General features: G+C 50.6%; 1 protein-coding gene across 6 annotated transcripts in view; it reads right to left on the bottom strand.

Moving 5' to 3' along the window:
- Nucleotides 1–2,882: 2,882 nt before the first annotated feature.
- SLC31A1 (solute carrier family 31 member 1) overlaps nucleotides 2,883–10,960 on the bottom strand; it is a 35,159-nt gene continuing 27,081 nt past the window's right edge. For all 6 annotated transcript variants that reach the window (XM_075439475.1, XM_075439477.1, XM_075439481.1 and 3 more), the window contains 4 exons: nucleotides 10,349–10,507; nucleotides 7,951–8,023; nucleotides 7,403–7,571; nucleotides 2,883–6,738 (listed from right to left, as the gene is read on the bottom strand). In XM_075439475.1, the coding sequence (XP_075295590.1) occupies nucleotides 6,537–6,738; nucleotides 7,403–7,571; nucleotides 7,951–8,023; nucleotides 10,349–10,462 (558 nt within the window). In that variant the 5' untranslated portion in view covers nucleotides 10,463–10,507 and the 3' untranslated portion in view covers nucleotides 2,883–6,536. The remainder of the gene's footprint in view (nucleotides 6,739–7,402; nucleotides 7,572–7,950; nucleotides 8,024–10,348; nucleotides 10,508–10,960) is intronic.

The raw sequence follows: 10,960 nt of genomic DNA, 5'->3' as shown, positions 1-10,960 counted from the left end.
CCAGGTTTTGGCTTTGTTTTTTAAGTTTTCCTGGTTAACACGCCCGTGAATGCTCCTTGGCCGAGTGTTTTGTTTTAAATAAATATGTCTTTTTTTTAAAGAAAAACCCCAGTAATAATCATCACATGAGCTGCTTTAAATGGCTGTGGAGACCGCGCAGGCAGGAGGGAAACGCTGAGACCGACGGAGTTTCCTTTGCCTGCACGCGCCCCGACACAGCAAGGAGGTGGAGGTGGCGAGGAGGTGGAGGTGAAGCGCTGCCTCTGTGGCGGGATCTTCCCACTCACTCATGGTAACCATGGAGCCAGGGCAGTGTGCCCACTTCCAGCTTCAGCCCCGCTGGAGCGTGCCCCGTGAGTGTTTCACAAGCAGCAGGCAGTGCTGCTTATTTTCAGAGGCCAGGAAAGGAGCCCCCCTGCCCCCTGAAGTCCCTCGGTCCCAGACGTTTCACGGAGACGGCCGTGCCAGAGCTGGGTGCAGACCAGGCCTTAAGCAGCAGCGGCCGCAGGCCGGGGTGTGGCAGAAGGCGCTGGGCCCACGGCCGTGGAACGACGTCCCGGATTTTCTGCTCGAGCAGCTCTTCCCTTACGCTTCCCTGCTGCGCTTCCGTTCAGCCCTGGGGCGCGCGTCGCCCCAGCTGCGCTGGCTTGTTCCCCCGAGGTGGGGTTCCGGGTGGCTGCCAGAGACGTTTGTTGCTCGGATCAAAGTTCACCAGCGATTTCCTCACAGACGGTGTCACGCAGAAAGACCGGCGGCTGATTTCTGACAGACTAACGGGCACGTACCTGGATTTACAACAGCGATTTGTACCCCCGGGAGCGGGCTGGGCACGTCAGGGAGGGTGAGATAACGCAGAGCCCCGGCAAGGAGCCGTCTGGCGCGCGGGCAGGTGACCTGAGGGAGGCAGGCAGGGAAACGGGAGCAGCTTGGTGCTGTTCAGGGCACTGTTCCCTCCGGCCCGGGCAGGGAGGCAGAGGGGGAGGCAGCAGCCCCGGGGCCTGCACCAGGGGATTCAGTGGTGGAACTGGGGGCTCGCTCTGCTCCTGGCTGGGGCCGTTTGCTGCCATCTTCAGCACAGCAACCAGGTGTGTTTTCCAGTGTCTCAGGCAATGCTCCAAACCGGACTTGTTAACTTAGGATCATAGAATGGTTTAAGCTGGAAGGGACCATAGAAGGTCACGTTGTTCCAACCCCCCTGCAGTGAGCAGGGACATCTTCAGCCAGACCAGGCTGCTCAGAACCCCGTCCTGCCTGGCCTGGAATGTTTCAGGGATGGGGCATCTCCCACCTCTCTGGGCAGCCTGGGCCAGGGTTCCACCACCCTCAGTGTAAAGCATTTCTTACGTATATCCAGTCTGAATCTCCCCTCTTTTAGTTCAAAGCCATTGCTGCTTTTCCTGTCACAACAGACCCTGCTAAAAACCCTGTCCCCACCTTTCCCACAAGCCCCCTTGAAGCCCTGGCAGGCCGCAGTCAGGTCTCCCCGCAGCCTTCTCCTCCCCAGGCTGAGCAGCCCCAGCTCTCCCAGCCTTTCCTCCCAGCAGAGGGGCTCCAGCCCTCGGATCATTGCTGGGGCCTCCCCTGGCCCCGCTCCCACAGCTCCAGCTCTGTCCTGTGCTGAGGGCTCCAGAGCTGGACGCAGGGCTCCCAGGGGGTCTCAGCAGAGCGGGGCAGAATCCCCTCCCTCACCCTGTGCCCACGCTGCTGGGGATGCAGCCCAGGGCACAGTCGGCCTGCTGGGCTGCCAGCGCACACTGCAGGGTCATGTCCAGCTTTTCACCCACCAGTTCCCCCAGGTCCTTCTCGGCAGGGCTGCTCTCTGTCCCTTCATCCCCCAGCCTGTACTGACACCAGGGGCTGCCCCAACCCAGGTGCAGGACCCTGCACTTGGCCTTGTTGAACCTCACCAGGTTCACAGAGCACCACTTCTCCAGCTTGCCCAGGTCCCTCTGGACATCATCCTGTCCCTCAGGGGTGTCAACTGCACCACTCAGCTTGGTGTCATCTGCAAACTTGCTGCTTCGTGCAAACTTCGTGTGTTGTCAGTTCATCAAATTTCAGGTCAGGGGGAAATGTACAGAACTTAAAGCTTTCCAAGCTGTCCATCAGAGTGGAACGAGCCACAGTCTGGCCTAGAGCAGAGCTGCTTTTGCAGCCTCACACCACAGAAAATTATCGGGGATTGCTCTGCTGTTCAGGCATTGCCAGCAGGTCCCAGGTCCGACAGGGAAACATCTGAGGTGGTTCCAGACACACTGTGGTTGCACAGGGGAACAAAAACCAAGCCAGCCCCTCAGTTCTCTTGTAGGGAAGAATACAATTCTACAGTAAAACTCTGTGAGGGAGATGGGTGTTCCTTATTGGACACGGACACCTTCCGTGCACCGCCGGGGCTCATCACTACAGTTCCCTAAAATGCTTGTCCTTCGAGTCCTCCCTCTGCAGAGGAATGCGGATCTGGGAAGCACCAGCTCTTCCTTCCACCTCAGCAAAGTGTAACTGGACCGACACAAACATCGACTCGCACATCGGTGCCTTCCCACGTTCCCCTTCCAGCAGCATCGGGGATTACTGCTCTCGTGGCTGGGGCGGGCGCAGAGGACGCTGCTCCTCACTCCCACCCCCAGCCTCCTCCCTCCGAAGACGGGCGCTCGGCCCCGCTGCTCACTCGCACGCTCACCGCAGGCACGGAAGAGCCGTGCCAGAGGAGAAGGGCTGGGGAAGGCCCGCCTGGCGTTGCCGGGCTGCGGGGCCTCTTGCTGATAGAAGCGGGCGCTGGCTCTTGGAGTCCCTTTCTGAATGCTGCAGGAAGAGCTGCCAGCCTCTGCTTCAGCTGCAGTCTCTGCATTGAGGGCTGTGTCCAAAACACACCTCCACCACGGTAAAATGCAAACTATTTTATTGGTTAATTATATACAGGAGATTCTTGATATTCACAGTAATATTAGGCAAGTTACCTCCAGAAAGAGCAAGAGTAAAACCAAAAATAACAGTCCACTGTAAACAAAACTAGAAATCCTGCTGGATTTGGCGGGACTGGCTCCAGACAAACCAAAAAGGCACTCGAAGAAGAACAACAAAAGCCAGCTGATGAACACACCGTGCATGCTTTATGCACTTCTTCCAGGATGAGAATCCAGCGGCACAGCGTGTGGAGACCAAACATCGGGGTACAAAGAGACGCAGGACATCGCATTCCAAGCATGCTACACGTCTGTTGACATAGGAATTTGATTTACTCAAGTCTCATTGGAGCCCTCGCCTCCCTCCAAGCACTACTTAATGCGAGTTTAGTGTTATCAGGACAACTTCAAGCACAGCCAGCAGAAAGGCTGGGACTGCACCGAAAGCAGTCAGCAGAAGCCAGCAGTAGGGAGGCCAGGTTTTGCTCAGACTCTGGCATAGCAGACGGCAACCTGGGCCAAGAACACGGCAGCCGGTAGGATCTGGTGGACCAGGGGGAGGCTGGCACACGGGGACGTCGGTGGCTTCTCTGGGTTCTCAACATCGAACCAAAAGAAAGAAAGCACGGCCAAAGCTGGCCTAGAGACATCCCCTCCTCAGTTGTGCCTCGCTGTATCGGCGAGCTCAGACGCAGAGAGGACACAGCCCTCCATCTCCTCTCCTTAACCACCCTTTCCTCAGACCTGTTTCTCACTCGAGTTCTCAAACCACTGTTCTTACGGGCTGCTGGAAGGTGGCCGGGGCACTCGCCAGACCCTTGGGAGACTTCTGCCCAGATTCCTGCTCCCCAGTGACCACTGCCCGGTCAGTGTCACTTCCCTCTCTGCACACTGGAGCAAGCTGTGGGCAGGAGATGACCCTCTGAAGCCAGAGGTACTCATCCTCGGGGGGGAAACCATTTCAAGGGCACAGATGCTACACGTAGAATGAGGCAGAAAAGCTAACAAGAGAACCAAATTTATATTGTAAAAGTCACGGCTATTGCCTAATCTCCAAGTCATCCACCTCTGATCACTTGAGTCAGAGCATTCAAGTCTGGTCGCTCGAATAGCAGGAAAGGTGGCTAGAAGGTGACAGCACGAAGATCAGGCCAAGCAGAGGTTCTATTTTAGAGAAATACACAGCAAGAGTTACATGAAGTAACGTGTCATCGCACAAAGCCACGCGTGACTATATCCTATGATCAGACATCCCTGCAACAGCAACGATTCCGTCCTCTTCAAGAGAAACCGATCAGAGCGGTGTTGGCAACGTCACTCTCAGCTCCTTCGGGGACCAAGCCCCTACAGCGTAAAGCTTTCAGAACGCAACCAACCATCTCCAGCGCTTCACTGCTTCAACTCTGAGAAACACTATGATTTCCTCACAGCTCTCACACAGGGATCAGAAGGGACCGTTTTCCGCTCTCACAGAGAGGCATGATTGCTTGGAGGGCACAGAAGATTTTTACCTTTGTGACAGATGTAGAGAGGGCGTCCGTATGTCCTGCTGCAGCCTGTTACAGACGTCACTCCCTTCAACAACCAGACCGGGGAAGAGCTTCTCCTGTCTCTCATCAGGACACGGCTAGAATTTTTCCATGAACGCTGCTTCTCTTACCCAGATGCAGATTTGCTACAGAAAGCAGCTCTTTAGAAACACAGGCCTGCTTTTAACTCACCTCCTTGTATTCTGTATCTGCACTGCCCAAAGAAAACAAGATGTCCGAACAAATAGCCAGGCCAGCTGACTTCAGGTGGTGCAGCTCAAGATCCCGGTAGTGGCAGTAACAGCTTCCCCACTGCCATTCGAAGAGGGTGGGAGGGCGAGGGTGGGCTCTGTGCTGATGGGGTAGCACGGGCACAGCGAGGAGCCCACAGGCGCAGGGATGGGCCTTGCCCTGTAAGGCTTACGGGCTAAAGAAATGTAATTCCTCCTCACAAAGCTCAGCCTTCCTTACACAGCTATCGCTAACACTGCGACTAGTAGCAGCCTCGGAGCAAAGCAAACGCTACTGCACATGCGCAGACACTTCCGTCTCAGGAGGATTCCCCGTTCTCACGGCGCACTCCAGACGTCGGTCCCGGTCTGAACGTGGTGCCTGTTTTCCAGTGCCCTGCTGAACATCCCACCGTCTCCCCTTTCAGCCAGTTACTGGCACAAATTGGGCATCCTGGGCAGAATGGAGGCTCCGGCTTTGCACCATACTCTGCTCAACATTCCCCGCAACAAGAAGCAGTGTAGTAACGAAGTGCTAAACCAAAACTGATCTCCAGAAGCCCCAAAGCATGTTCTGGGCATCGCGCACGCCGGAAGCTGGTGCTGCCTGCGTCACAGCCTGCCCTGCCTGTGACACGTGTAGAGCTCACAGCACTGAACAGGAAGTTCTTTGCTGTGCTACAACACTTGTACCCCACTGATAAATCTTGCACCTCCAAGCCAACAAGGTCACAGCACGATTATTAAGACAAAGAGGAGTCATCCGGCTCAGGAATACTTTTTCAATAGCCCAAGCTGCTCCAAATTTTGCCTGAGCAGAGACTGAAGGCAGCTGTAGTCCTGTAATTTCTTTCTTCTCTTCCCCAGATCTCTCCTTTAGAAGAATACAGTTGTTTTATTTCCTTCATCTCAATCAAGGAATGCCATCTTCAGACATTTTAACCTTTAGTGTCGTGAAATCATTATTTAGCTCTTGCCTCATTTACAGAACTAGTTTTAGTAAACCACAAGTCCAGCTCTAGATCTATCCACGTGCAATTCAACATGAAGTAAATGTGGGTCCAATGGTTAATTTAAAATCTTTTTACCCTGTGAATACACAATTGTTGTCCTGTGTCTACACGGTGGGAAGTGAAAGCAGCCAAACGCAGACATTAGCACTTGAGGCAGAGTAAAGCTGCTGGATACATCAGGAGACAAACACCGCTCATCGTGCTCTGAGGGGCTTGGAGGACAGACTCATCTGGACCCCCTGCAGCACACGGGTCACATGCTGATGGCAACGTACTCCCTTGCCAGGACGCACCTGAGCGTGTCTGATGTGCAGCACCAAGTCTTCCTCAGAGGCTGAGTCCTTCTGCAACAGAAGGCATCATTGGCCCCAAAAGCCACAATGCCTGGGAGATCTCCTCCCCTGGCATTATGCACATATTGAAAAAAAAAAATTAAAATAGCCATTCGCACACATAGGCTCCATTGGCAACTTTGATCCTTACCTACTGTTCATAAAACCCTCACAGATGAGCATTTACAATTTAAAAATAAAATGTTTTGTTTGTTTTTTAAAAGAATAACGTCTACATTTCTGTCAGCCAGCTAATTTCAATCACGGCATAATCTAAGAATAAAGCAAATCCTAGCCAAAAATGGCTACCATGGGACCCTCAAGAGTCAACCCTGCTGCCAGCCTGCAGCAAGGGGGAGCAGCACACCCCAGCTCCTCACATCCCTACACCCCAGCTAGGAACTTGCGGTGAGCTCCAGTTGATTTTCTCTATATTGTTTCTCTTTCAGCTTAGGAATGGTCCAGTCCTCGTGCCGGCTGCATTTCAAGAGAGCAGCAGGGTGGAGAGGCTTCTGGGAGGCATCCAGTGTTAATGGCAGTGCTCCGTGATATCCACAACAACTGCCTTTTTCCAGCTGAAGAAGAAATAGCCCGTCCCTGCCCCTGCCGCCACCGCTATGCAGAGGTATCCGTTGTACGTCATGAAGATCAGCATCAGGAAGTAACTGACCATGACTTGAATGATGTGCAGCACAGTCTGCAGGAGGTGAGGGAAGCTCAGCATCTGCTGTCTGAGAACACAAAACCCAGAGGAGAGTCAGCACCCATGAGACACAGAGGGCATAATGCACATCCCCAAGGAGAAAAGGCAGCTCTTACACTGACAGCTGCCAAGGCGGGCAGGGAATGGCAGAGAAGGTAACAGAGCAGGCTGGACATGGACTTCTGCATGTGTCTGCCACTTGTAACTGCGGTTCTCTCCAGAGAGTGGGCTGAACAAAGCAAGCACGGTACTTTCTGGGAGGACAGAACTTTTAGCTGAGAAACAGACTTCTACAAGCTGATTTTATCCGCACGTTCAATAAGCAGAACGGCTTCTTCTCCGAGTAGAGGCTTTGACTACCTGTCAACAGAAGGATCCTAAGTATTTTCTGTCAGCTTCTCTGGCTGTAACACCCAAATTCTGTTCCTGGGAACTCTCCAAATGTGCTCATTACTGGTCTGGGAAAAAACCAAGCTTATCTGACTCCTTGCTGCTTTCCTCCTTTTGTCCCTCATTCTACAGGGCAGCCAAGTGACTCAAGCACAGTGTCCTCCAGTGTCAAGCAGTGTCTCAGTCTGGAGTCAATATACTTTGCAGACAGTAATACTGGCTGCATAACGTTTTTTCTGTCTCAGTTTTCACCTTTGTCAGCTGCTGAATAAATTTGTCTTAGACTGAAGTGAAATTCTTACCCAACAGTTTTGTGTGTCTCCATCAAGATAGTGCCGTTGGGACCTGGCAATGGCATGGAGTTGTAGCGAATGCTGACTTGGGATTTACGGAGCAGACACTCGCGGGCAATCTTAAGGCCTTCATAGAACATGGCCAGGAAGAAGACAGCCACAAAAGCACCAGCCATTTCTGACAAAAGAGGAAACATTACAAAAGACGTTTGCTTCAAAACACGTCAGAAGATGCACCGTATGATTCAACAACCATGTCACACTGCACAGGCTATGGCTGGGCACTGCATACACGCATGTACAGACGTACAGGTGAATTTAAGCCATACACGAATTGGAATTTCGCCCATGAAGTGAAACCAGCAATCACTTTTGCTAGTAAGAGCAGTCAAATTCTCGAGCTATACGAACATCTTCGTTTTTCTTTCACAGATGTAATTTAAACCAGACTCAACACAATGTGCCTGCATATTTTTGGCATAAATAGCAAGGTAATGCCTGAAACATTCATCAGTTGCAAACTTTTTGTTTGGACTGGACAAGACAGTTCTACTAACCTCCAGGAGTATTGATTGTAAGTCCAGAAAACAGCAGTGGCACATTCTCATAGCTGAAGTAGAAGGTCATTGCCTGGCCAAAACATAAAGAAGATCAAGATGAGCCTGCGTAGCTCACCCCGAGATGGAGCTCTCAAGAAAATTTAGCAATGGGTTTCGTACTATGACAAAAACTTAGATCATTTCAGTTGGTCGCCAGATAGACTTTAAGAAACTCTTCAGTACATGTAGCGTAACACACACAAGCGAGACACGGCTACAGACGCTCCAGGTTCCAGTTCTAGTGGGCAGCTCTTTCCGGCAGTGCCCCTGTAGCAGTACCTGCTAAAGAAACATGCCTTCCTCTTGGTTTTGGAGCTGCTTTTCTCCTCAGCATCAGAGGTAGCCAGGGATTGGGGATGTCTCTGTTGAGTTCATCCTTGCCTCCTCAGGACTACTCACGAGCTGGGTACAGGGCACTTTCTTCTCCCCACCTTGACCTCAGATGAGCTCATACAGAGAAGGGCTTCTATAGCCGAATCGTCTGGTCCCATCCTGCACCGTGCCAGCAGAGTACTGTCTCCCTACAGAACCTCCTAATACCCTATGGGAAAGGGAGGCCTAAATACAGGTACAACAAGGAGCATTATGCGTAAAGCAAGACCACAGCTTCCGCTGGGTGAAAAAAAAGGCTCCTGAACCTGCACAGTGAATGCTGTGGGAATCAGTGATCCCCTGGTCAGCTGCAATTCATATAATCTTCCATCCAGGTAAACGCATTGCAGTTTAGCATGTGTTGACCACAGCTCCATACAGTGCTTTTACATGTAAAGTACTCGCTAAGCTAGAGGAACCTCTCTTTGAACTCCTCTCATTACTTAATTAAGGTTATTTGCTGAAGATCAGAATTATGATTAATTTCAGCATCCAGAAGAATCAGCAGACATTCATTATCCCCAGAGCAGAAATTACTACAAAACTTCTTCTAGAGAGTACTTCCGTTTCTTTAATGAGTTTCGCATTTTGACATTTAAAACAAAAACCGCACGAACCAGAGAGCGTTACAGCTAGTTCCACAACCTCAGCTGAAACAGAGCCTGTTACTTGGTGCAAGGGAGGCACGGGAAGATGCACACGTTAAAACACTGTCAGTCTATTATCTAAGATGCTGTACCCATTTACTTCCTTCCCTGACAGTTCTATGTGCAACGTTAATTCAAAATCTTGTGCAACTAATCACAGTTTTCAGCTGCCGGATAAGGCAGGGTCCTGTAACTGCCCACTGAGGATAAGAGCACTTGACATGTTCAACGAAACGGCATCTATATGGAGAGTAACCCATCAGAGAATGCCAGGACTTAGCTTTTAGATTATATGAAGAGCTTCACAAGGATATCAGTGACAATGCTGGACTGCAAGTTCCACCAGCACCACTGGGCTTTGTACCGGGCCATGTTCACAACGGGGAAGGCTGTTCTAAGTCTCCCTTCTCCTGCTGTGCTACTGTTCACAATATAAGTAGCAGCAGTGATTCTGGATTCCTTCTTCGGGGTGCATAGCTGGCAGGCAAACTGTAACTGAAGGCTTGCAAAATACACTCCTGAGTATATTCTCATTTGAAATGCAAATGCACGCTCTCTGCCCTCCTTTCAAAGTTTAACCATAAAGAGTCATGTTTTAATAATCTGAAACTCACTCTAAAAGAATTTAGAAAAGGGAGAAAAAGCAGAAAAAGTCCCTAGAACTCGCTACACACAAACACAGATCCTACGGTCATCTCCATGGAAGCTCTGGCCAGGATCTCTGCAAAGCTTCATTGATGCCCGCATGCACAAGTCTCAACTTGTTTAAACCAAAGTCAGCTACAGCAGCAGGACAGGACTAACACAGCCTTAACGCCAACGTGGCAAAGAGCCCTGGTACCATCTTGCTCCCTAAATCGAGTGCATACTTGAAGTTCAGGAGGAAAAGGACACAGAGGCCGGTCACCTGCAGGTCAGCACAATCCACTGTACTAGTGTGCAATCCTCTCGGTGCCGGTTTAGGCTTTTGCTACCACTACCAGCCTGGAGAACTCCATCCACCTCCCGTTTCTTGCAGGAAAATGCTTACTTTGCATTTCTGCCTCTAGCTGGCTAGAGAGCAGACACCAGGCTGGCTGCTGGAAAGGTTTTTGGAAGAAAAGACCATTTTGCCAAAGGATCTCCAGCTCTGAAACACATTTCATGTTGCATATCACCTGATGATTCCTTCATTCCAGAAGAGCCACACTGGGGTCTGTGTTTTCACTGGACTGATTCATGCCTTCCAATGCTAAGTTTAATTTCCGATTCTCAGAAGCATAGTCATTAAGATGATAAGTTACTCTGAACCCCAGGCAAGGAAAAGCTCTCTGGTTAACCGTGACATTTCCACTTACCATCATCGTCATGCCAGATCCATGATCATGTCCCAGGGCTGCCGTTGAATGGTGATGTTCAGGAGGATGTGTGGCTGACGACATGGAGTTGTTCATCAGGTGATCGTGAGACATCTTTACAACAGAGATATTCAAAAAGGCACGTAGAAAAGTGGGACCCTGAAAAACATAAAAGAATATAATAAGAAGCAATTTTCTAAACAGAATACGGTTTCTCTACTGCAAGAGAAAATACTCTAAGCCACTGAGAACCACTGCTTCTGAATAAACCTCTGGAGCATCCTCACGGTTCTGCAATCTGACCACAGAGAACACAGCAAAGCCAGCAGGACAATTTAAAGGAGGTGTGTCGCTCTGAGCTTTACATCATCATATTGCTGCACCAGCCTAAACATTCTTGCCAGAAAGGCAACCTAATCTGATTGAGGTAGCACATGGGGACAAGTGCACAGCAGAAAGAAACATTTCTTATCTGTAAGAGGAAAAAACCCAAGTCTCTTCTCAATTGCAGTCATGCAAGACACAAAAATATCTCAAGCCCCATTTTAAATTGCATATACTAAAAGATCAGATTACAGTATTTCTCTTAATTGACAGTTACACATTTTATTG

Source organism: Opisthocomus hoazin, chromosome 19 (assembly GCF_030867145.1).
Source record: "Opisthocomus hoazin isolate bOpiHoa1 chromosome 19, bOpiHoa1.hap1, whole genome shotgun sequence".
Lineage (NCBI taxonomy): Eukaryota > Metazoa > Chordata > Aves > Opisthocomiformes > Opisthocomidae > Opisthocomus > Opisthocomus hoazin.
The sequence above is the reverse complement of the archived record's forward strand: the minus strand, read 5'-3'. Positions and strand labels throughout refer to the sequence as shown.